Source organism: Gymnodraco acuticeps, unplaced genomic scaffold, assembly GCF_902827175.1.
Source record: "Gymnodraco acuticeps unplaced genomic scaffold, fGymAcu1.1, whole genome shotgun sequence".
Taxonomy (NCBI): Eukaryota; Metazoa; Chordata; class Actinopteri; order Perciformes; family Bathydraconidae; genus Gymnodraco; species Gymnodraco acuticeps.
In genome coordinates this window covers 156,366-184,039 of record NW_022990463.1, presented here as the reverse complement: position 1 = coordinate 184,039, position 27,674 = coordinate 156,366, and the positions used below count along the sequence as shown (strand labels likewise).

At 39.6% G+C, this 27,674-nt stretch overlaps 1 protein-coding gene across 1 annotated transcript; it reads right to left on the bottom strand.

The window, feature by feature from the left end:
• Positions 1-5,448: 5,448 nt before the first annotated feature.
• On the bottom strand, positions 5,449-26,655 carry pitx3 (paired-like homeodomain 3). The gene is made up of 4 exons (XM_034226187.1): positions 26,452-26,655; positions 13,927-14,044; positions 10,276-10,481; positions 5,449-6,884 (listed from the first exon to the last, which is right to left on the bottom strand). Exons 2-4 carry the CDS (start codon positions 14,033-14,035, stop codon positions 6,315-6,317), a joined length of 885 nt encoding a protein of 294 aa, XP_034082078.1. The 5' UTR covers positions 14,036-14,044; positions 26,452-26,655; the 3' UTR covers positions 5,449-6,314.
• Positions 26,656-27,674: the final 1,019 nt, after the last annotated feature.

Genomic DNA, 27,674 nt, shown 5'->3' with positions numbered 1-27,674 from the left:
AAAGGTTTTAAGACAGTACAAAGAATGCAGTCCGGGTGATGCATTTTTATGTGTGGTGGAGATGAGAGGGAGCTGTCCAGAATGACACCAATATGTTGTGTTTGTGCTCTTGATAAGCCATTAAAACAGTAAAATATGTGTCTCCTGTTCACCAAAACATACCCATCTGTTATGGAAAAAGAAAGTATTCCAAAAGTATTCTAAAAGTAATCTGCCACCGGTACCGGCGGGGATTGTTGTTAGCTTCTCATGCGCAGAAGAAAAATCTGGCCCACCCTATTTTTTAAAGGCCCACCCTAAAGTACATTTCTGCCTACGCTACTGCGTTAGGGCCATGTTTGGGGCGGTGGTGGCGAAGTCGATAGGGACTTGGCTTGGCAACTGGAAGGTCACCAGTTCTACCGAGTAGAAGACCAAGTGCTACCGAGGTGTCCCTGAGCAAGACACCGTTCCCCACACTGCTCCCCGGGCGCCGTTCAAAATGGCAGCACACTGCTCCTAACACTAGGATGGGTCAAATGCAGAGAAACAATTTCCCCACGAGGGATTAATAAAAGTCCATCTTAAATGTAGCCTAGCTAATATGTAGCATATCATAAATATAACATCAGAAAGTATGTAGGCTATCAAACAGGCAGCTGTGTTTAGATCCAGTTTTTACGGTAAAGGATGTATCCTGGTTTCATTGATCTGGCCTCATTGCTGTGATGTGTAGTTTACGTGGATTTAATAGTAGGCTACCTCGTACTTTAGCAAAGTGATCGATCTCCCAGCTAACGCTGTCTGCGTAGTATTTTGTAACGTAACGTCCCTAACAGCGACCGTCTGTTAAACGCTATCGATTCAAACGGCAGCGTTTTATTAATATTTAGTTTCAAGCAAGTCCTTAGTAAAAGCAAGTCCTTAGTAAAAACAAAACTAGTGGAAGGGGAAATGCTTCCAGGGGAAGCTGATCCATAGGTGCTGGGACAGCTCGCGTCCTCTCTGCAGCTCTGTGGGCCGCGGTCTGTGTGAACGCCGCTTCGCAGTTTAATGCAGGGCCGTAGCTGCGTTTTTAACGGGCCTAAAATGATATTTAAAATGATTCACTTTTAACTAATGTAATGCTTATTTCGTTGCTTGAGAAGCTTGTGGAAATAGTGTAGGTTTGTTTTTGTACAGTTTTAGTGAAACAAAAGTTAGGGGGGCAGCTGGGGGGGGCCGTAGATCCGCCCCACTACAGTTTATAATTCAAAGTGTGTGTAGGTGAGGTCATATATTTTGAGCTCATCGGTCAACCTAAAATTTAAAATGTGTCGTGATCAGTGGCGTTTTTATATGTACAAAAGTGGTGGGGCTTAAAAAACTTAGATGTCTATATATAAGCCTGCCCCTAATGACCAGTCACCACTGGTCGTGATTATCCATAAAATGCTTCATTGTCATCACACAATAATGTGTTATGACTGGAAAGCATCACGTGTGTATTCATAAAGCATTATATTTGATATTATGTATTATCTCTTCATAGGAAGTGTTACCAATATTTGATGCAGGATTGATGGATATCTTTGGAACCTTTATAATGTGCTTCAATCTCCATTAAATAGTTGTGTAATAGTGCTATAGATCTAAGAATTATCTTCTCAAAATAACATGGATATCAATCTCCTGTCACGACGGGGTTAGCCTTAGCAAAAAGACTTGAGGCAGAGGGAAACACCTTGTAAACTCCCGTAGTTGTTTAATACACTGTAAAATAAATTGTAAAAGAACCCCGCCAGAAAATATCCATTTTTTTACAAAAAAATGTTTTTACAGTGTACAGTGAGAAATGCAATGGTTCAGTTCGGCGGGCTCTACACTGTTCTGCTCCCAGACGTAACCTGCACCATGAGACAAAAAACTCCAGGGATGATGCACCGGATTATGAGTTTGAAAACTCACGAATTAAGTATTTTGTGTATTTAAGCTCTGACAGTTTAGTTTGATCTTCTGTAAGAGCTACAGGTTTACATTATTTCTAGATAATGCATTTTTAGACCTATAAAGCCAGATGCTTACAGTTTATGCTGGACATAATTAGACAATTGAATTAGTTAACATAGCACCTTTAAATGTGTGATTTAGTTACTTACATTTCATTATTTAAATAATAATAAAACAATAATGTGATGTCACACAATTGTTATAAACCAAAGGTGAAATGTACCTCAGTACTCTGAAGCAGATAACCATCATGGTGGGTGTTTGCATTTATTTCTTCTCAAGAGAAACACATTTAAAGATAGGAAAAAGTAAACATTAATTCCTGAAATATGAGACCCATCTATTCCAGCAGAGCTGCTGTCCATGTTTCTCCATCTGTTGTTTTGTCTCCTCTCTATTCTCCGAGGAGATTGTTAGAACTTCAGATGCCTCTGTATTTTTTTCCGGCCTGTGCTCTCTGCTCCTGCTGTATCTGTACTGTGAGTAAACATCAGGGACCGCACACTTCCCCCCTCCGGTGGAATATTGATCGATGAAGCACACACTGTGACGCTCCACCTCGCTCCACAGCTCTGCAGTCCACCAGGAGGAGGCTGCTCTCGGGTCAGCTCCATTTAAAAAGCTCCTCTGCCAGTTGTACACTCGAAAGGCTCTGTCTGATGCTGAATGTGGTACATTCAAACTCTGTGTCTAATTAAGAAGTGATACATCTCCACCTGAGGAGTGGAACTGGATTTCTTTGTTCAAATCAAAGGGCAAAAAAATGTGGTTAACTGAGCGTTTCTCATTATTCAGATTATCTATGTGACATCCAAAAACGATTCCACGCTGATTTTCTGGAATGCCTCCATTTCATTTAGATGATATTCTTTGATCTGAACCCTCTTTTAACGGCACATATCAATATTGTTAGACCCTGTCTAACCCTTGCTAGACCCTGTATATAGGTGATCATTATTACAATAAGCAGTATTTTATTTCACTGTACAATATTTCATTTTACGTTTATTTTTAGCTCATTTTATACTATTTACTTGTCGTTAACTTCTCTTGCATTACCTGCACAATAATCTTGCAACAGCACTATCCACTTCTTGCACTATTTTGTATTGTTTTTTAAATTAGTTTGACTGTTTTATGTCTGATATATATAAAATAATGTTGCATTGCTGGAAGCGACTGAGACTTAAAGTTTGCATTGCCACTTTAGCTGTGCATATGACTAAAAGCCTTTGAACCTTGATATATACCTGTGACATCAAAAGTGCACTAACATTCGGACAAATTAAAAGATGAGTATTTTTGGTAACTTTTTTCTAAGTGTCCCACCCCACCGCTAATCATATAATCTTTCACCTCTGAGTACCGTCTGTGTGTTCTGCCAGTCCTCTCGGGGTGAGCACGCTGCAGGCTGAGAGCTGCTCATGTGTTCAGACTGAGCCCTGCTTTCCTCACCATGAGCCCGGCTCTGGCTCTGAGTGACGTTTCTTTACACTATTTGATATTAGGCGCTCCTTGTATGCCAGGATGTCCCTGCTTCTGATTATCACTGACTCAGTCTCTATGGCTATTTCAAATGAAGGAAAACCTTAAGGGAAGTTTTCATTATGAAGTTAAAACTTACAAAGTTCTTAAGTTAAGTATTTTTGGAGCCAGTATTAGTGTTTTGATTTTCTTAACTACAATCAAGATGAAGAGGGCTTTCATGTTGTGTTAACCTTCATTCAATATCAGTCTGTAGATGGTCTCCTGTGTGTCATTTTAGGACAAATAGAGACAGTTATTATAGTGTTTTGTCTTTTAATTTCCACTACGATTCATAGAAAAGCGTTATCATTTTATTTCATGTTATAATGTTTTGTAAAGTTCCTTTTCATTACAACCTGAATTGTTGACTAAACAATCACAACTTTCTTTAGAGGAAACTCTATTCACAAGACTGTGATTTGTAGCAATGAGCTGCGTGGACCATCAGCCAAGATTAGAATGTTATATTCCATGTTAGTCATTTATTTGGAACTTCCATTTCTTCAGGTTCAAATCATATTAACGGAAGATTCAAATAGGTTAAAAAAAATGAACGTTTTACAATAACAATTGCAATACAATTTGTATGCCTAAAATTAACATTTTAGCTTACACATTAGCATCTGATATTGCATATTATTTCAACTTACTTTAGAAAATCTGGTTTGTTTAGTTACATTTCTCCGCTTTAAAACATCACGTGTTCAATTTGTAATGTTACTTTATTATAAACAATTATTTAAAATATATTTTTGGACTAGCACTTATATTAGTAGAAGCAGTATTAGTAGAATGTGTGTGTTTGTATTAATGGCAGAATTTCAGTTGAAACTGTGACGTTTTATAATTGAGCGTAAAGGGAACAGTGGAAATGTCAGAGCAATAAACAGTTGGGGGGGCTGATGGAAATTGATGGGCTGCTAACCCCTGGTTGTGGCTCCGCTGGGACCCCCCTCTCCTCCGGGCCCTTGTGTAATCCTGGCCCTGCTTCAGCCGCGGCCCGTGAATGTGTTACTGGATAGCCTGCGGCCCCCCCTCAGAGTGTAGGTCAAACGTATCAGTGAGACGGCTCCGGACATCTATATCTCCCAGCAGCCCGCTGCCCGCTCCAGTGTTGCTTACTGGTTGCCATGGAAGTGAGTCTGCGTTACCATGGTGTTGTGCTCATAGCTTTGAGAACGTTGTGTTTTGGTTTTATAGACTATAGACAGATTTTTTTAAAGTTTAAAAAAGTAAAAGCAGCAATACCTCATATAGAAATACTACAGGTTCAATCCCGCATCAAAAGCGTACTTGAGTAAAAGTACAAAGTATTAATATCTAAAATATACTTTAAGGACCAAAAGTAAAAGTGCCTTATATGGAGAATTGCCCATTTTAGATTCATAAATGATATAGCTCTTATAATCAATGATATAACTATAATTATTGATGCATTAATGTACACATTACTTTAATATGGGCTGGTAAAAGTGAAGCTCATTTAAACGTATGTATCTACTGCTATAGGTAGCTTGTCAAATCATTCAATGGTGACACATATCAATCTATAATAATATATACATCATTAGGGAGGCGTGTGGCGCAGTGGATAGAGCCTTGGTGTTCGGATCAGGGGAGCACAGGTTCAAACCCCACTGCAGTCAGCATGTCGTTGTGTCCCTGAGACACTTCACCCCAAATTGCTCCTATATATACATACTCAATATATCATTCTAATACTGTTAAGTAACTAAAGTTATTAAATAAATCTAGTGGGGCAAAAACTCTCCAAATTGTAGTGGAGGAGATGTATAGTGTGGCAGAAAATGTAAATACTATAGTACAAGTACCTGAAAGTTGTATGATACATAAATGAATTGAGTTTCTTTCCACCACAGGTTACAGATCAGAGACATGGAGGACGTGTTCTGTTCTTATGACGGTCAAAGTCCATGTGTAGTTCATAACAAGTGATGCTTTAATTGGTTCTTTAATGAGACAGAGCAGGCTACACCAGGAAAAAAAGCTTGTTTTTTTGCAATGACAACTGCACTCTTACATACATTTTTTACAGTCATGGACTTGCTTCGTAAAACACCACACAAATCTATATACTCAATGGCTTAGAGTTTTTACTTGAAAAATCTTGCTGATGTTCTGGTATGTGTGAGTAACTTGTTGTTGTTGTTGTGTTCACTTTCGAGGACGGCCCTCCTCTTGCCCATCCAGGCTGACCTTTGACCTGTGACCTTCCACGTAGAGAAGAATCACAACAAAGTTTAAAGTTCCTAAAGGATGTGCTCATAGTACTTGCTTTTGAAGAACATGCTTTTCTCATCTTTAAAGTACGTTTTCATATATTTTTTGTCACATACAAAACAAAAAGGTCCGTTATATACATCCTCCATTTCTCCTGCATAGCAACCACAGGTCCCTTTTCCTGCGACAGTCGCGCAGATCGCATCTGATGTTTGTGGGTCAACATGTCCAGTTGAAGCATCCATGTTTTATTTACTCTTGTTTTCTACGTTTATTCTAATCATGCAGTTCAAAAGAAGGCAAAAAAAAAAAGAAAGATAATTCATATAATCTTTAGAAATCCTTTAGGCAGTTGGTCAGCGACAAAGTCCCACAAACTGGAAAGAATTCCTTTGAAGCACGGTGGTCCATCTGGGCAATTCTATTTGTTGTGTCAGTTTTGAAGATTATTCTCTTTGTGTACCATCGAAACACAATCTGCCAGGCTGCAGCACATCTGGCAGTGTGAGATGAGGAGTGGAGTAACAGTGGACTAACAGCTGGTCAGTTGGTTAAGGATGGTCGCCGGAGCTTCTCCTTCATACCGGCCGGTCCACAGCGTACTGGCAGGGGCTCAGGTTGGACACGGGGTTCTGCACTGCCGGGTAGGCAAAGTTGGTGTGCTGCTTGGCTTTGAGCCGCAGGCTGGCCAGGCTGGAGTTGCAGGTGTCTCTGTACATGTAGGGGCTGGCGGTGGAGGCGTAGGGGCACGTGGCCGCAGACACCGCCACCGAGTTGAGCGCTGTAGGGCTGTTGAGGTTGTTCAGGTTACCCAGGTTGTTAAGCCCCGTAGTGGGAACCCCGGCCACTGCTGAGGGCACCATGCTGGAGGCCATGTTCATGGAGGGGATGGAGCTTTGGGGGGAGAACATGGGCTGGGATGATAGGGGGCTTACATTCATTGAGTTGAAGAATGGGAAGCTCTTGGCGGAGAGGGGGCTGCTTGCTAGGCTCTTGGTGGCCCAGTTGTTGTAGGAGTAGCCTGTGTACATGTCATCGTAGGGCTGCATGAGTCCATTGAACTGGGCACCAAACCCGTTTTTGCATAGCTCCGCCTGCTGGTTCCTCTCTCGCTTTCTCCACTTGGCACGGCGGTTCTTGAACCATACCTAAGAAAGCAAAAGAAGAAAAAAAGTTTTTAGTGTACCGTCTATCTGGTGAACCCTCTTTGAACCCTGGTGCTTCCCTTAAAGCCCATAACAAGTTAGTTTCTCAAAGTTTTTCTTAAGAAACCTTTTCCTGGTTTTAGTGATGTGGCTGCTTAACTAAAACTAAGAATATCAGAACAAGTGGTGAAAATACAGTTCACCTGTCCAGGAGAGAAATTGAGTGAGACGAGTGGCATTGTGAAAAGTCAAATCAGTGGCCTGCTCACAGCCTGTCTCTGTATGCTTATAACCTTTTCCCCACTATTTTCAGAACTTTAGCGACAATACTGATACATATTATTTGTGCAGGAAGAACTTGAGAGACTAAGGAAATTATTTTTAAAGGACAGTATTCCTTTTTTCTATCAAAATGTGCCCGCCAGTCAATAAAGTCTAATTCTAAAGCACATATAGTCAGAGTATCCAACACCCCCCCCCCCCCCCCCCTTCAAAAAATGATTTCAGTAATATTGTCTCCAGAATTTTTCGAAAGACACAATGATCCCCGAAAGTAAGTTGAAGTGTATCGTCAAACAGTCATATTAGGCAAGGCTTATTAAAACTAATCATTGACTTATTTGAATAGTGAGATCCCAATGAAAGAAATGTCAGGGGAGGGCAATCTTCACATTTGTCATTTTATAGTCCTATATTTGGAGGATATGAATTGGATTAAAGCTTAGTGGAAAATCTAAATTGAGGGTTTTAAGAAATGAAACCCACAAAGTTTCTCTTTGTGTGAAGTTGTGCAACTTTTGCTGAATTACACAGCAACCAGACTGTGTTTCGATTTGTGTATCCGTGTGACAGAAGTTTCCAGGTTAACTATGTATCTGCTGAACGTAATTTATTTTTGCTGTTAAATGTTTGATCCCTTTTATCCTTGTACATCTTCTACCTGTCTTATTGTGTTTATACTCTCCGTCTCTCTGCTCTCTGACCCACTGCACATGCTGTGTATCATCCAATGCTCTGTTGGTATAGTAACAGTATGCTGTTGATTATTAATATGAGTTTAAAGTGCATGACTCTGAGTTTTCCAGCCCGCTCAGTGACAGCAGGGGAAACCCCCGCCAGAGGAAGTCACCCAATCGCTGGTCCAGTGCCCCGGAGCCAAGGCTGGAAGGTGTGTGAAGAGGCTGAATGTCAAGGTTATCCAACAGATCCACTGCAGACATGTTTATACGTCTTCTGTGAATGACTGCATGAGAAGGATATCATAATATCTCTCTAAAAGGCACTGATATGTATTTGATTTCATTTAAATTAAGCATCAGTATGAACTCTATATAAGTGTATGAACATTCTTGGTGATGTCAGCATAGTGTAGGAATTATACACAGCATCAAATTGAAAACATTGAACTATTTGCTTTTTATGTCATGGCCAGTGAAGTTTCATTTCTTTATTGTAAATCCACAAAAGTTAAGAGCGTAGAAGTAACACATACAACTTTTTGCTGACCTTCATATTTAATGAATATGTTATAGACATAGATATTTCATCACCTCATTCACAAGCTAGCAAAAAGTTGGCCCATAGCAAACAGTCCCATAAACCTGGTGCTTCATCAGCCCTATTTTTCTTGCACGAGTCTATTTTTTATTGATTGAATTCATCTATTTAATAGAGATAGTGGAGAGAGACCTTAACTGTGGCTAACCTTGGACTCACTGTTCAGGGCTTTAGCGCCTGTGTGGCATGCACCCTGAAAGAAATATGGTCGATAAGTGCAGCTTTAATCATTTCATGATCATGTACTCCTATAATAATATTTACCATGCAATAGATGATGACTTAACCCTATATTACTGTTTAGGTATTCTGATCCATTTGAGGCCACACACTAAGGACATACTTGCTAAACATTTGAACATTTGAATAGTGAGCATGTTAGCATGCTGATGTTAGCAGCTAGCTGAAGTACAGCCACTAGCAGAGCTGTATCAGGAGTATATCAGATGTGTGTGGCATTCTCTGGTGGTCCCATTACGTTATATGGATCAAATAACGCACACGTATGCATCCGCACATTCACACACACATAACCTCACAAACACTGCTTTGTGCAGTGATGTGTCCCTCTGGAGTCTACAACAAACTGTTTGGCCATGGGAGGCAAGTATATTTTGAAGCACATTTGTGCTAAAGGCTGCTCTCACTTTAACACCAGTTAAGTCAACATACATACATTAAATCTGTACAGTTTACATTTGCCAAAGACACATTAGCTTGAATAGCAACTGATCCAACATCCCTCTATTATCAATATGTTCCATGAGGCTGCCGCTGTGATGCTAACAGCAGCTCTGAAAGGGCACATGTAGGGGACAGATGATAGACTCCATCAGGGACCATGTGTAGCCTGTCGTCCTTTTCAAAAATAACAACCAGAGTGTGTGCTATGTGACCTTTCATCCAGCCAGCATTCATTTGATCCATTGCTCTAAGGCAGGCCAGGGATTGTATTGTCATCCATCAGAATGTGTCCTCCTGCTCCATATATATATATAGCTACTGTACAGGGACCAAAGCCCCCTGTGCTGCCCCTCTGACTCTGAGGTGTGTGGACCCCAGCTTTGGCAGGAGGGAATAAAACATCAGACCTAGTACATGATATGTTTAAATTAATTGTTTTTCTCCTGCAGTTAAAAGGGCAATGTTTTCCCCTCTGCCACCAAATAAGGTTTGTCTGGAGTCGTATAAGTTAACACATTATAACGTTTTAAATAAAGTTATATACAAAAATGTGTTTGTTGCCTCTTTAAACTTTAGAACAACAATACAAAACAATTACTATTGCTATGTTTACTTGTTACAACAGAGGAAGCAGCAAATGGTGTGCGCTTGTTCTTGAAATGTCTTTCAAGATGAAATGTTCTGTGGTTGCTAATTTCTCACAATATATCAAGCATGCCGTAAAGCCAGCCTTGTTGGCAGTAAAGGCAAAGGAATCCACACACAGAATTTGAATGTCTATGGATTTAACAACGGATATAGTTTTCCAAAGCCGTGAGTCTAATATTTAATATTTAGCCACCCCCGTAAGGACGAGGCTCATACATTAGCTGACGAAATATTCCTATTTGTTCACTGTCACAGTATCACCTCAAACTCCAAGATAAAGCGTGAGTCCACTGTTCAACACATAGCTGTTATTCCTTTCCATGTTATTTGTTGTCAAAGCTACAGGGAGTCACTTCAGAGGGGTTGCCTACCCCTGAACTAGGATATGGTTTTGGCAATGATACTATCATGTTAATATAAAAGATGTCCTGGTGGGACAGGGTGAAGCTGGACACTGGGAGAAGTGTGTCTGAGCTCTGGCTCTCTGAGCGGGGTTGGTACTCACCCTGACCCGGGCCTCTGTGAGGTTGGTCCACACTGCGATCTCCTCCCTGGTGCTCATGTCGGGGTAGCGGTTCCTCTGGAAGGTGGCCTCCAGCTCCTGCAGCTGCTGGCTGGTGAAGTGAGTCCTCTGCCTCCTCTGCTTCTTCTTCAGGGAGCCGTCCTCAGCGCTGGACTCATCCAGCTGGTTCTGCTGGGATTTCTCTGTGTCTGCATCAGAGAGAAAGGGTGACATGAGGACACTGGGAACATGGAGGGGAGTAGACAGAAACAACCTAGAACAGTCTAGTTAGTACATATAGACTCACTATCTAATGTATCATTGCGTATTCATTTGATTTTTGGGATTTGTGATCTATGTATGTTATTAATGCTGTCAATATAAAGTAGCATCACATTGAAGTACAAGTGTATACCTGAACTTTCTATTTAAATATGTTTGGTGGACTTGTTGTTGCTAAAAGCATAATGATGGAAAAAGAATCAGTTCAAGCCAACTTATCATTTATAATAATGATTGTTCCCTTTTATAACTGAAGAACTATATATACTCTGACCCTTGATTTTCAGCTGACCTGCTGAGCTTTCAGTAAGACTGATTTAATTAAATGAAAATGTACCAACATCGTTTCCGTTTTCCCTATGATTAGTACCAGATTTCCTAGTTCCTTTCAAAGACACTGCAGTGAAACCTTCACACAGCCGCTTTCTGCAGTCATTCTGACGCCTGCAGCTCTGCTGAAACTGACTTCCTTTTATTGTCAGATCCCACATCATCTGAAATCCCTCCTGACAAGCATGGGTGTGACCTTGCCAATAGATAATAATTCCAAACACTGCATTACGTTCAGAGATGTGCAGCAGCAGTGTGTGATTGCATTTGGCCCCCACTCAACGGTTTAAAGGACCACACATCCATGTTGTGTCTGCCAGGCTTCACCCTGCCAGATCTCTCCCACAATTTGAGGACCTCACAGAAAGGAGTGAAATTAGTTGGCCAGCTAATCCTGCGGATCAGGCTTTTGTGACTGGGGCAAGTTGGGCTCTGTTTGGCGAGGGCTTAGCTCACGGAGCAGTTCGAAATGATCAGCAGGGTTTAAAAAGAGGCTCCACAGGGCCACCGGCAAAACCAATAAGGGCCAGGCAGGGCTGTTGTCTGCCAGTAAACTGACACTGGGTAAGCTGTCACTTAAGGCCAATGTCTAAAACACAATACTGCGGAAAGGGCAGCCCTTTTTAGAGTGGCGCGCGGACCAACAATAGGAGCAATCTGACTGATAATGTGCCGACATGACAGAGTTGTTCCAGGTCAGCCTCTCTCACAGCTCTAATCTGGAAAACAACTACTCAAGGCTTTTAACTAAATCTCTTTTAAACATCTGTAAAACAGCTAAATGCAGAATTTATCAACAGAAATCATGATATGTCAGACCATCACATATTAGGTCCAGGTCAAAGCTTTTAAAAGACAAACAGTCTCTCAAAGGTCAAATCAAAGTCAGGTTTAACAGGAGCTGCACCTCTTTAGAGGACGCTCATTATGAAGAGACTCAGTCAGCTCAGTCCTGGGTGTGAGACACAGAGCCTGAAGCGTGGGCGTCAGCGCGGTGCACTCTTTTATTCCTCACTAACCCAGCCCTGATAGAAGGGGGACTCTAGTGTTCGTTATAAGGAGAACAAAACCCAACCAACTGTAGGAGATGTGTTTGCCGTTAGAATCTTTTATTACAAATCCATTCATGACTATTGTGCTTTCAATATTGTTTTGTGATTTAGCAAGCAGCATGGCAGGGCTATCTGCTGGAATCATCTGTATTTAAATGAACTGATCAAGACAAGAATCCGAAGTAAAGATCTCTACATCAAAAATATTAAACTTAAAATAAAACGAATAATTACACACAATGCCAGTAAGCCGTTAGGGGTGTATTTACTAGACCCTAAGAGTTATTAATCATACATCTAAAAATACAGCTTACCAAACAAACACAGAGTGTAAGCTAAATATGTCATATTCTTTTATTGCATAATAGGAACATTTCTTTATTTTATTTAAATTGTTGTGGTTAATTGAAAAGAGAAAATCTACGATTTGTAAGGCTTTCATTGGGAATATAAAGATTAAATGAATAGCTTTATTTCACGCATTTCACTTACATCTAAACTTACATGTAATCACATGCTTGGATGCACCTGAGATACTGTCATGCTGCTTCTCGTTGTACCTCCATAGGAGCCATTTCACATTCATAGACACATGGAGGAAGGCTTTACAGGCAGCATGAGTTTGACTTCAGACAGTATTCTTGAGAGCTACGTAACTGAGCTGCACAAGACCTCTTTAAGACTACACACACACACACACACACACACACACACACACACACACACACACACACACACACACACACACACACACACACACACACACACACACACACACACACACACACACACACACCAAGCATTTTACACCACATTTCACTCCAAAATAGTTTGTGTTTGACAGTTTGTTAGTGCTGGATTTCTAACCACACACAGTTTAGCAATTAGATTGGGTTACGCACACATAAACACACACACACACACACACACACACACACACCCAAGATAGATATAAATACAGATATGGGTGGGTTTAAGTGTTATGATTTGTCCTGTTTAACACGTGTTCATATAGCATCGTTGGACAAGCTAAGATGGTCTGTTTATGCAACGGGAGAGAAACTAGTGTTAGTCTTATCCCTAACCCACGTGACCAATCAACACTCAGCATTAAGTCATTCCTTCGATCTGACCTTTAATGGCATGACCCAAGTTTCAAACAGTTATCTTTACAAGCAATACAAAGTGTATTTTGTGGTTTTAGTCTTAATTTGTTCTGATATAATAGTTAAGGCTACTTCATATGTTTTATTGATTTGCTTAGATGATTAAAAACACTGAAAAGACTTCAACGTTGAATTTAATTAATTTATAATGTCAACCTATTTCACATAACTGTATTAGGTTAGTTGAAAGCAACAATATTAAGTTTAAATAAAAAATATTAGGTTCAACTTAATATTATTGCTTTCAATCTTAGTCGTGTGAAATGTGTTATCATAATATATTTAATTAAAGTCAACGTTTCAGTGTTTCCAGTGTACAGATGATGCAAATATCCCGGAGGAGATCATATGGAGATGACTGAACACTTAAAATGGTGCGGACTCAAATCCAGTGTCTGCAGGTGTCTGCTGCTCTCAGGAGAAACGCTGTCAAATGCTGTTTAAATATGTATTTGAGTTTTCACGTGAGTTATAAGCCCATCAGAGCATTAGGACTGCAGTGTCTGATATCCAATCATGTAACTCCTCTCAAAGCCTTTTACAAGATAAACACTGCATAATAACATATTTTCTTTTTATCAATTGGCTCTGATTAAAGTGTGCTCGAGCTGAAATTATGAGTAATCGGTGGATTGCAGGAATGGATGTCCTGCAGCATGAGAGACACGAGGACAGGACATCAGCTGTTTGTCTTCATAATCTGCATCCATAATTTATGAAGCTATTCCGCGGAAATACAGCCTCTCGATTAATTATAACAGCAATAATGACATTTATATTATTATTATTATTATTATTGTTATTACTCTGCACAGGTTACTCACCGCTGGTGTCCTGGCCCTTACACCCCGCCTCGTGCTGCGGGGTCCCGGAGTCAGAGAGGGAGAGAGCCGGGCTGCGGGCCTCACTGTCCGTCAACAGGTTAAAATCCATCAGCAGGCTCTGAACACACACACACACACACACACACACACACACACACACACACACACACACACACACACAGAGAGAGAGAGAGAAAGAGAGAGAGAGGGAAAGGCAGTTGAGAGCAAGCCTTCGTTGACCAACATCTCCATCATCCTTTAATAATCATGTAAGTCCCGCCGGTGTCGGGACAGCTTGTTTTTTTGTCATAAATAAGCATGTTTATTTGAATTGATAATTCGCCTAGGCCTACTTATATTAGGATGTCGCTTTCCTCTCCAAATTAAATATCCACTTTATAAAGTCGGGCTTCGTGTTGTGTCTCCTATTATATTTCAGTTGTAATAGCTCCCGAAAAGTCGTATGCATTGATCTGGCTGAATGAAGGTTCGGTGTGACCCTGATCTGTTGTTGTTGTTGTTGTCGCGTGTCTCTGTTCCGGTGATATTCTGAAAGAACTTTAATAACGTTGCACTAACACGGATCGCTTTTCATCACACACAGCTGATGTGCAGCAGATCCACGATCAGAGGCCTATACAACGAAGCTGGTTTAACCTAACCTGGATATGTTTGAGTTAGCCGGTTGGCCTAATCCAAAACATACGCGCTCTCGCTAAACCGTACTACGACGCTGGTTATCAAGTGGATCGCTCAAGCCAGCAGTGTCCTACCTAGTTAGGTGCGCGTTCACATGAAACGGGTGGTATCTGGAGCATTCGACCAATCACAAACATGGAGAAGCGCACTGACAGCGCAGCGTCATACTTCCTGAATGAAAAGTCAACTTTAATACTAGTCAAAAATGAAGAAGTTAAACTTTAAACATCCATGACTTAAACACTTGATCCAGGATCAAAGCCACAGAGCTGCACCTGCAAGGTGAATACAGCTGGCAACAGAAAAAGTGTTTGAATGCGTACATTAACAGGTTTATGATATCCCTGCCCCGTCTAAAACACGATTTGACTTTAATTAGCCTACATTTGACTCGAGTGTTTCGTCAACTTAATGTGTTGCTTAAAATAATACTTCTGCATACAGTAGGCTCAGATAAGAAAATATATGATAGCCTACATTATGAAGTGATATGCCGCGGACTGTACTTAATGTTACTCTGATCTGGTTACTTATGTTGTGGCAGATATTTAAGTAAGCTTTCTTAAAGCTAATATTATAATAGTCAGATTGCTCTGAAGATGGAGGTGATATTCTATTAATGTTCACGTTCACACAGTCGGTGATTTTTGCCGGCCGTCTTTCCTGCGACGGCAGCTTTTCTGTATTTCCTTTCTCCTGTAATATGACTTGATCGCTTTAAACTCCACACACTGAGCTCTGATTGGTCAGCAGGCAGTGCTTTCACTGAGTTGAGCTCTTAGCCTGCAACATAACCTGGTCCCGACCAGGTTAGCCGCTAAGCATAAGTTACCATGGAGATCTAGCCTGCTAAAAAGAGAACCAGCTTCGTAGGACCGGAAAGCCGGAGTTTTCCCTGAATTTAGCCGCAAAGCGAAAATCCTGCTTCGTAGTATACCCCCCAGGTACACCTCAACAGGTTCAACCTCCAACCAGGCTTAAGAGAGGAGGCCATGCATTCATTCAGCTTCATGAACACGTGACCTTTTTAATGTAGCACGACAGGAGGGTTAAATGGATGCTTTTAATTGAGTTTCGTTTTTAACAGAGTCCGTTTTATATATAATTTCTGCAACATTCTGTTTTTTTGGCAACAGAAAAATACAAAATTGATTATAGGCTACATTATTCTTAACCAGCGGTGTAATGTAACTAAGTACATTTACTCAAGTAGGCTATACTATACTTAAGTTAAACATTTAATTGTAGGCTATGTTCAATTCAAATAATGTTTACTCCAATACAGTTACTCTGCAGATTTAGGTTCATGCTAAATGTAAATCGACACATACATTATCATACATTATTATAGGCTAATCAACCCAGTGTATAAAGTAATTCAAATAAACCCTGCCTTCACCAATCATTTGAATAAAATCATCAACAAATATATTTTTGTTTAATGTGCCTTTCTGCATAGCGAGTACTTTTACTTACTTAAAATATATTGTAGGCCTAATTAAGTTAGCTATACGCACTTGAATGCAGTACTTTTACTAAAACAGAGTATTTTACACTGTAGTATAGATTCAATATTCAAGGCTTTATTGTCATGGCTCACAGGCTCATTGCAACATGAATATATATATATATATATATAGGACATAAAACAAATAAAATAGTGCAAGACAATGTTTTGAGATCTGCAAGTAAATACAAATGAAAAATAGAAATAGTGCAAGAGAATGTTTTGAGTATAGATCATCTGAATACTTCTTCCACCACTGTTCTTAACAGATGCATGTGTAGCACTAGCACCTCTCAGTAAATATATGAAATACAACCAACTCTTCTTCAAAAACATTCCCAGTTCCATCATGTGCTTTTTGTGTCTTTGGGTTAAAAACACCTCCCCAAAATAAACCACACAGTCTTATGGACTCTTTAATAGGGAAACATCAGTTCATATAAATCACTATACTGTGTGTGTTTCTATTTTCCTCTTTGATCTTTCCCTTCACCCTGCTGGTTGTAATCCTGATCCAGTATCTGAGGCTGACATCAGCAGCTATAACAGCCCCTGATCTCTCTCTATTCTGGGCTGCATGAGCAGCAGAGTTATTGCTGTAAAATACACGATGACATTTCCATGTCAGATTCTAGCCGCCGAGGTGGACCTGTTACTCAGAAACAACTGGCCGTTTAATCATCCCAGAGCAGTTAACAGCTTCAATATGTGGACAGGGTTTATGGATATAAATAAAGTAACAAATAAACATCATATTTGTCTAACACTATATGTGTTTAATCAGAATAGAGGAATAAACAGTTTTGCTCCATTGTTCTCATGTCATGTAGTTATTATCCCTGTGATCACACGTAGAAGTTATTCAGGGCAAGACTCAGGAAAAGTCCCATTAAAGACCAAATGTGAAATCTCTATGAGATGTAGGAAACGAGTATTAATATTGTAAATAAATTAATAAATAAGTAAACCACGAGTTGGTTATTGAAAATGAAGTGGCAGCATTTTGCTAAAAGGTTTTTGATCAAAAACATTTTACCTTTCCAGCTCCTTAAATGTGAAGACTTGCTACTTTTACCTATAAGATATTTTAAAAATATTTACATTTTGGAGTAATTCTTTGATAGTGTTTCCCTCCTGATGTATTTGTGCTGTCTGAAGAGTGCAGGGTCAGCGTCTCAGAACAGGTGATCAGCTCCTGCTGAGACTCAGACACTCCTGCTGGTCACCAATGTGGTTACAAGCCTTAGAAGCAGTGTATTCCAGCTATTCTGGGGGAGGCGTGTGCCCCCCCCCCTACCACTCACCTCACTTTGTCTGTGCAAAATGAGCCCCCCCCTCCCCTTCCGTGTTTCCCATCCGCTTGCCACCATGCCAGTCATTTGTGTGCCACTGCCAGTCACATGTGACTTCTGCTGGGGTTAAATCCGAAGCCTCGCTGGGGGGTGGCGGAGTACAGAGCATGGCATGGTGTCTAGTCAACCCCCCCACCCCCACCACCACCACACAACCACAGCCAACAACACATTGTACAACTGGGTTGAACTCTTGAACCAGACTCACTGTCACTGTTTGAAATATTCGAAATGACCTCATTTCCCCCTGCGCTCTTTGAACATCACTTCTTTATATCAGATGTTAGAGTGGCAGGCTGTCAGTGACATCGTATCACTGATAAATACTCACTTTATAATATGATATTCCTTTGAACAAATGCAGCCAACAAAGCATAACGATCACTCTTCAAACCCCTAATCTCTTCAAATGAAGAACTGTAGATTATAAATGGCCATTCCAAACACATTCCTTATGACCGCGGAGATAACACTGAAGACACACACGGATCATAAAACCCAACGCAGACACATTTTATAACATAACTGTTAAATAGTCATTGTTGAACAGATCTTGATCGGAAATAAAAAATTCAGTATTTAAAAGACATTCAGACTAGCAAGCAAATTGCACGCACTCTTGAAATAACACTAAGTAAACTGAAACGTATACTTTAACACATTTCACATAACTTAGGTTGGTTAAAAGCAATATTATTAAAATGAACCTAATATTTTGTATTTAAACTTTATATGTTTGCCATATCCTAATCTGTTGACATGATATATTTAATTAAAGCAAATGTTTCAGTTTTTTAAGTCCGTAATCCATTATGATGAGTTAGAAACTCATCAAATATAAGTTAATTTGTCATTTTGTTCCCACAGAGCTATATATACACAATCCTGTCTCCTAAAAATTACGTTCCCACAGAACTAAACTGCATTCTGAATTACGTTTAGCTAGAAACGTATTTACTCCCACGTTACGTTCGTTATGAACGTATCTTAAATACGTTTATTTTCTACATATCTTTGCCATTTATTGTCTTGCTTATAATAATGATAATAGTCATTTATAAATATCATTTTAGAGCACACATTTGAAATCGACAATCGGGCTCAATATATGGTTAAATTGAAATCAGTAGGCGAGGCTGTAATTTCACCAGCTGTTACTCTCATGAGCGAGGCAGAAAATAATAGTTTTAACATGCCAAAAAGCTGCTGTGTCGTTTATTGCACCTCAAACATTAAAACAAATCCAGAGTTACTTGTTTCTGTACTTCCTCTAAGAAGAAAGGACAGTAACAGAAGATCTCTGTGGCTTCAGGCTTGATCGCTGTTCAAATGACAGCGTTGGTTTCCCCAAAAGTGGGCGGGGCTGTAAAGTGACGTAGATTTTACTCTCATCTATTATTCAAAACCATTCTATTTATTCTAACGTAAATTACATGCCAGTGTTTTATCTTTTTATTTATTTGTTTTTATTTTAAATTTTATAATGTCGGACTTTTTTTCCCGTCTGTGAGGAAAATAAATGGGGTTTAGAGCCTCAAAATACTGAAATCTGTATTTTTTTAAATCTTTTTTTCCTTCTAATGTGTTATTCTTTTCTAAATAACACACTGTTATTTACTCAACAATAACACACAATTATCCTTGTTTTTATTTATTCGTTTAATTCTATAATATTGGGCTTTTTAGCCGTAAATAAAGTCACTGGAAACAGACGTAGGCCTATAAGGGACATTTAGAGCGATACACACCACAAACCCACTGAACAGATTACCCAAGATCCTCAGCTTGAAGCTCGTTGATTGGATGTTTTAGCCGCAATGCATGTTGGGATATGATGTTAATGCGATATGATATCCGAAAACATTAAAAAAAATATATAATAATACTTTATTCCGAGTGTTCTTGCTTTTCTCTTTGGAAGTCATCACATAAGTTCGGCATTGTAATACACGGTTGGGCTGCATTAAATATTACACATCTGCCGTAGTTCTTTATTTATAGAGCCCTGATGAGAAGACTTCTGGACAAACTTGAAGAACTGCATCTTGCATTTCTTTTCACAAAATACGTCTCCTTGCAGTATCAATAGTAATTCGGCTGACTTTTATATTTGATCCAATTGGTAGATAGGTTATATTTACACCATAACGGTGCACAGCTGATAGAAAATAACTTGTAGTTTTTAAAGATATTACTGATTTTCTTTGAATATAAGAATGTAAATACTGAGTTGAGAGAATAGTCAGGGGATTTGGGTGATGGGAGACACACCTATGGAATCACAATTGCAATAGCTGACCATTAAATGACGGATATACCTTTCTGTCTGTGATGTTTTACAAATCAGATATTAATGTGTAGAAGTAAAACATGAGAAATAGTATAGCAATATCCTGTACAATTATGTAAAAACATGAATAAAACTATACATCTTCAGATGTTATACATACATAAGTGTCCTACACTAATAATACAAAGTTATTATTAGTATGCTGTGTGTACCTTGTGTGCACCACCTAGTGGTTAAAGCACGTTATTGAATTATTTTTGTTGAATAATGTTATTTTTGTTGAATAATGTTATTTGATGAACAAAATATTAAGAGTACATACTTTCATAGGGGGAAAGTAGAAGGTCAATTATATAAATATAGAATATAAAAAAATCAAGAAGATACTGTAAGTGATCTCTACAATAAAACAGTTTAGTGCCGGATGTACAAAGATATTAATATGAGGATGTGCAAAACAGACAAACTAATCAACCTTTATTAACACATTAAAGAGTACTTTAGGTTAAGGTCTTCTTTCAAATAAGGAAAAAGCTTTGGGGGTATCTATCTACAGATAAATATTAAGCCTGACAAAGTACTTAACGTCTAATATATTGCTTTCCTGCAATGTTAACTATGTTGAAGCACTTATTTTAACTGATATTATACACATTAATTATACTCTTATGTATGTAGATAGAATAAGAAATGTGCAGAATGACAGTTTAATGGTGGAGTATACACATATTGATAGATGTCTTGTAATGCACTGTTGAGGAACCTGTGACCCAAGTTTTTCATTCATTGCATAACTACACCGTAGTTGTGTATATGATATGTCAATAAACCTTTGAAAATCTTGAAATCTTGAAAGGGAAGTGCAAAATAGCCATAATATACAGTCTTTAATTAACTATTAGTAGAGAATAACGAGTAATGAATATACTTTATAGGGATCTGCAGATATATGTTTAGTCTTCTCAAGCACTAAATATCTCTCCTGATTGTTGGCACTTGACAATCACCTTACCTGAATTTTACTCAGGTGTAACTAAAGTCTGATTTATGGGTTGTTTATATTTCACATCATTAATCAGAATCTGCAAAGTAACTCAAATAAATGCAGTGGAGTAAAAATACCAGGTTAACCTCTGAATTGTAGTGAAGTAGAATTACAAAGTAACAATGAGCTGTCATGTGGGTATATATTAATGCTGCCCATTATGGATACAAGCGATTTTCCCACATTTAGTAATTACATGTTTTAAATGTGTACACACCAATGTGTTTCCTATTGCCTAAATCTCCAGGGATGTACACAGTTTAATACTGTCAACTTCTAATTTTGGGAAAAACGAAAACGTCTTTTAAAACTACAATTCCCAGAAGAGACGTGCCATAGAGAACATGTTGCGAAACACAATAGCCAGCATGTGTAGTTCTGGGGGGGCTTTCAAATCCAGTTTTGAATAGTCTACCGTGGTTTCGTTCCATTTCAAAGAGCTTGACGCTCGGCGTAACCTTGGCGCACTGCCACTCCAACATCCAATCCCAGAGTTTTAAGATTAATCACGGGGTTTGTCAACGGGACTGTAGTCCCAAACGATAGCTGGGGATTATGGGTAGTGTAGTGTCTTCGGCCATCCTAAACTGAATTTTTTTCCGGATATCATATCGCATTAACAACACCACATCTGGCGTCACAGAGATCTTCTGTTACTGTCCTTTCTTCTTAGAGGAAGTACAGAAACACGTAACTCTGGATTTGTGTTAATCTTTGAGGTGCAATAAACGACACAGCAGCTTTTTGGCATGTTAAAACTATTATTTTCTGCCTCGCTCATGAGAGTAACAGCTGGCGAAATTACAGCCTCGCCCACTGATTTCAATGTGTGCTCTAAAATGATATTTATAAATGACTATTATCATTATTATAAGCAAGACAATAAATGGCAAAGATATGTAGAAATAAACGTATTTAAGATACGTTCATAAGAAACGTAACGTGGGAGAAAATATGTTTCTAGAAGATATGTAGAAAATAAATGTATTTAAGATACGTTCATAACGAACGTAACGTGGGAGTAAATATGTTTCTGGCTAAACGTAATTGAGAATGCAGTTTAGTTCTGTGGGAACGTAATTTTTAGGAGACAGGGTTGATATACAATGATTTGAATCCGGCCCACATCATTGTTCTATCCCTAACCCTCACTTAGCATTGCGTCACTCACTGACAATAATGCTCCACCAAAGCCAACCTGCATATTCTGATTAAAGGTTTAGCACCTTATTACCGCTGAATATCTGTGACATCTGATAGGTGAGCTAACATCCATCAAACACATCTGCCGTCCAACTTCAGCAAGACATGCACGCATCAACCCTTAAAAATGCCACCCAATGCACTTTCATATTTGTCCCTTCACACAAGTAACATTTTCCAGAGACTTTAAAGAAAGACCTGCATCTGTTTCTGTTTAGAATCCGTGAGAATGATGGGAGCAGTTCACAAAAGATTAGGAGACAGGAAAACGGGTATTCTGCTGAAGGCCGGGGGCCACAGCATCGCTGGGAACGCAGGAGGGAGACTGAGGGTGAGGTCAGTCTCCCAGCAGGAGGATTACTCTGTGAGGATCTGGATTAATGAGCCTCTGATCGGCCTGTGGGTCACAAGGATTATTCTTACTCCTGTTCATGACCAAGCAAATATTGTTTATTTTTTCTGTTTTTAGTTAAATGACTCAACAGAAAATGATCCATCTGTTTTGGGATTTCAAAAGGTTAACAGAAAAATAGCTAGTATTTCAAGTCCATATGTTAGCTTTGCCTGGTCGGTTTGTCAAATGTGAGATGTGACATTTCAGCGAGCCTGATCTGATGGAGCCGTGTTCAACACCTGCTGACATCTAATGATATACAGGCAAATCACTGATCTGGCAAACAAATCCAATCGCATGCTATCACCTGAGCTGGAGGATACCACTTATTTCAACAAAGGCCAAACTGTTTAATATCCTGCGGAAGAAGCTAAATCTGAGCTTTCCCTTTGTTAAAAGGAGAACAGCACACAGCAGAGAGTCACAGAGGACGTATTTCACGTTTAACACTTCAAATATCCCAAGTAGACCATGTCTTTGTTTCTGTAAATGTGTGTAGAGCCTTTTCTTGTGCGTTTAAAATCTCAGTGTCCGGGGCCGCTGCAGTTCAGTTTGGCCTCGCCTGAAGAGCAGCATCTGTCCCCTGTGAGAGCAGGGCCCAGGTCCAGGATGAGCAGGGGCCCGTATTTTGGTCAGAATAATAAATGTGATCCAGTCCGAAGGCTAAATTTGCTGTGATGGATGGACATCCGGCCCGATGACAGTGCTGCTCAGAAGCTTGGCAGAGTCCAACCACACATGCACGAGGGGCGCCACATGATTATATTTTCAAAATCAAGAGCCCCCCCTCCCTGATCTCAATATGGCCAACAAGCTAGAGTATCACTGAGCTAACAAGCAGGGAGGCTGACAGTGATGGACCTCTGAGGCTCACACTGAAGTGACTCTGAGAGAATTGAATGACAATCTCAAATAAACCTGAAGATTTTACCCTCTCTCCACACATGTATTTACTTTTACAACAAACAGTATTTTATTCCTGAACCTTTCATTTGACATTCTATGTATAGCTCATCATGTCTGTTTCACATGTTTAATTACACATTTACTTGCACATTATTAGGTCTGTATTTCTTAATGGCTTATATATATATTTATGTTGCATTGTTAAAGGAGCCTGAGATTTAAGATTGTGTTGCCATAACTCCAATGTAGCTACTGTGCATATGATGATCTCTGAATCTTGATCTTGGACATCAGAAGGCTCAGTCTATTTCCTGGAGCACTGTTCCATCCACCTGACATGCTCCTCTGAAATCACTGTGAACTCTGCTGAGGCCTCATGCTCTCATATGATCAGCAGCGAGACTCTCCAGTTTGCACAAGCACGAGCGTTTTGCATAAACCGGTGACAGCGATCTCATTAAAATATATCTGCTGATAATAATAAATAATAATAATAATGGAAGTAAAAATCCTCTCATTTTCGGGGTCTGGCCGGTCCATCTGGCGGTGCGCGCGGCAGACTGCTTGCATTTCCACGGACTGCATGCATTAGCGCGGGAATTATTCATAAACGCGTGGTGAATTAATTCCCGGGATTAAGAGTTGATTAAGATGTGTGTCACTTTGCTGTCTGAGAACTTATTAAGGGCCTCCTCGAAGAGGCGGCAGATGGAATTTCGGTCCAATGTTTGTAGATGTTAATTTCTGCCCTCCTATAACAGCCATTTGCATATGATTGAGAGAGAGAGGCCGAGTACTAACACACACACATACACACACACACACACACACACACACACACACACTGCACACGCACACACTTTATCCTGTACACCCACAAAATATCATTTTATTTCACTCTTTCTAACAACGTATCTAATGTGGCCTATATATTAAAAATAGTTATATTAACGAAGTGAGTCCATAGGCTAACATAACAGTGCATGGTTATTGTTGATAAGGATGCACTGTGAAGTTAAATGGGCGATAACATGTTCAGAATGTGAGTTAAGCAAGTTTCCGTTTTTCTCTTAAATTAAACATAGATAAATTAAATATCCTGACCACCGCTTTCATTTCAAATGAACATTTTTATTGATGTGAATTTTAGTATTTATTTTTAGCTTTTTTTTAAAGGTGTTTTAACTATTTTAAACGCTTTGTGAATATGTTATTTAATTACATAATGAAGTTACGGTCTCATGCAGATTCCCACTTGTTAAAAACAATGAGGCTGATCCTGAAAGTGATACATAGGCCTACTATTTGAAATGAAACGTATTTATCTGATGACGGACATCATGGTGCAGGTGGACCTCTCTGCGGCCCGCGGCCCGGCCTGTGCACGCGCCGCAGATATAGCCTACATTGAGCCCGAGGACAAACGGATGTTCAATTAAACAAATGTTATTTACATGCGATGACCCAGGAACATGCAAAGAGCTGAGGCTACAACCTGAGGCCTGCAGGAGGACATCAAACCAGGGTATCTTAATACATCCATCTCCACTTTGATTTGTTTTTATAAATAAAAAGCTATACCTTTATCAGTACGAGCTTGAAATAGCGAAATTAAATATGTGTGCAAAATGAACCGTAGCCTTTTAATTTACAGCATTGGGCCTTTTAAAAGTCCTGATGCTGAATATAATGTTCTCACTAGGCTTTGATTTATTTAACTTCATTTAATTTATTTTGATTAAATGACAGTAGGCCTATGCTATATTTATTTATTCATGCTTTATTTTGAACGAGTAATGCCGAATAGGCTGCAGGTTTCCATCTGTTTCAGCCTCCATGCGACAGAAGGCCGAGCGAAAAAAGAAAGAATTTGTCAAATCAATTTGACCGAAATATACATCATTTGAAAACATCCGTCCATGAGAGCTCATTTGACCTTCATTTCCATTTAATTTGTTTCCTATTGTGATGATTATATGTATTGTAATTATCAAAGTTATAATATATAATTATAATATGTATTATTATTATTATTATTGTTATTATTATTATTACAATTATATATATGTATATATATATATATATAATTGTAATAATAATAATAACAACATATATATATATATATATATATATATATTATTATTATTATTATATATATAGGCCTACAAAGTCACTCTCCATAAAAAAAATATTCTTAAATATTGAGATCTTAACCCTGAAATGATCGTGTCATGTTGTTTGCAATATGGATGAGAATATAGTATGAGTGTTTGTTATTATAAATTCGTTTGTGGCGGGCATGTGTGTGTGTGTGTGTGTGTGTGTGTGTGTGTGTGTGTGTGTGTGTGTGTGTGTGTGTGTGTGTGTGTGTGTGTGTGTGTGTGGGGGGGGGGGGGGGGGGGGGGGGGCTTTGTTTTTCAGTCCGCGGTCTCCTGTTGCCCCGGCAGCCACCTGCCACCTATCAATTCCCTCTACATCCCCAGATATTTTTGACCTCCCAAATATTGAAATATTTTCATAACGACCGCCTCTGTGGAGTCTTCGGATTTTGTAGGAAACACAACATGCTCTGAAGATGATCATTTATAACTCCACAGGCTGCTACTTCCTAAATGCTAAGATCTCCTCACACAGAGGGGGAACTTTTCAAACTGATAAAAAACAGCATAATGTACAAATGTTAAATGAAAGTAAAGCGTTCTTCGTGGCCTAAAATGACACGGGCCTTCACACAGAGCGTGTTTAAGATATTAGAATTAGCCAAAAGTAAAACAAATGTTTTTGTAACTTGTATAATTTTGTATTAAGGAGGATGCAATAGAATGAGATACATGTGTCTCCTCTCATCAACAATAATAATGTGCTCCGTGGACGCACACTTTAGGAAACTGCTGTTCAGGTTTTTTACCTTTTATAATTCTTTAAACCCAGAGGCTTTAAAATAGTTCTGATGTCGGGCACACGATGTAGTAAACGCTGGTATAGAACGCCGCAAATTGTAGAAGAGAGTTGATTAAGCCCTGCTTTACATTTCGGCTAGCTTTAGTAAACTTTTACGCACAAATGAAAAAGAGCTGGCTGGATCCTGACCACACACAGAGAGAACACAACGCCGTGATTTACACTTACATCAAATCCCGGTTTGGTTAAATTAATCCGTGGAAAAGGCTTTGGGCTCGGCTGCAGGCTGATGGGTGTCCTGGCCTCAGGGTGGCCGGGACATGGACAAAAAGTTTCCCGGTGCGTCGGTCGGGCTCAGAAACAGTCAGAGGAACAGAGAGTCAGTTTGGACACTTTCCTTCTTCTTCTCTTCTTCCCTGTGTGCTGTCAGACCTGAAGGCTGTGGAGGAGTGAGGCTTGATCCCCAAACAGAGTATAGGGGAGGAGGAGTGTGTGTGTGTGGGGGGGGGGGGGGGTTACTTCTCATGCTAAATATTATGCGTGACAGGTCCACTGTAAAGGGCGGCCCTATTCTCTCTCTCCTCTCTCTCTCTCTCTCTCTCTCTCTCTCTCTCTCTCTCTCTCTCTCTCTCTCTCTCTCTCTCTCTCTCTCTCTCTCTCTTTTCTTTCTCTTTTCTCTCTCTCACTCACGCATTCACTCAAAGTGCAAACACACACACACAAACACACACTCCCCCACCTCCCTTTTCCATTGGCTCTGTGTCTACAAACACTCCTCTCTCCATCTCTTCCTCCCTGCAGCCTCCACAAGATCAGCTTTTTATACCTGCACTGCTGGAGCTTACAAGTGCCCTACTTTTTAGGTAAAAAGTTAAACACCTAAAAAGTGTAATAATGATAATTTAAAAAAGTACATAATAGATATAGCAATACAAATACTGAAATAAACTGTACCTCCTGTTTAATTTAACACAAACGTTCAAACAAACATTCAAAAATAAAAAGAAGAAGAACCTTCAGGTGTTCACTCAGTTGCCTCTGAATACATACATGCCTTTTATGACACGTAGAGATGTCAGAGCAAACAGGCTGTCAGTTTATCCGGCGGCATTTTGTCCAGGGGCTTGGGGCCTTGCTCAAGGGCACCTCGGCAGTGCCCAGTAGGTGAATTGTCCAGATACCAGTCAACACTCCGTATTATTTAAGTCCAATCGGGACTTGTACTTGGCCAATGCCTGCCCCAAAAACACAATATGCAAGGAAATGAAAGAACAAACACACTGTACAACCAGACAAAAGAGTGATGAGGTGGGGGGAGGGGTTCAACGGGAGGAGGAGCTGAGCAGATGGGTAGTGGGTTTCTGGACGTATTTTATTTTATACGTGTTTTTGTTGCAGAATTGAGTTTAGAAGGGATGAGGGATGATAAGTGTTTCTGTAGCCATAAGATA

Bases quoted from the DNA above. Each gene is read 5' to 3' on its own strand.
- pitx3 (XM_034226187.1), bottom strand. From the start codon at position 14,035: ATGGATTTTAACCTGTTGACGGACAGTGAGGCCCGCAGCCCGGCTCTC. The intron at 10,482-13,926 runs GTGAGTAACCTG...TCTCTGATGCAG, and splicing joins TAAGGGCCAGGACACCAGCG to ACACAGAGAAATCCCAGCAG. The intron at 6,885-10,275 runs GTGAGTACCAAC...TTGCTTTCTTAG, and splicing joins TCACAGAGGCCCGGGTCAGG to GTATGGTTCAAGAACCGCCG.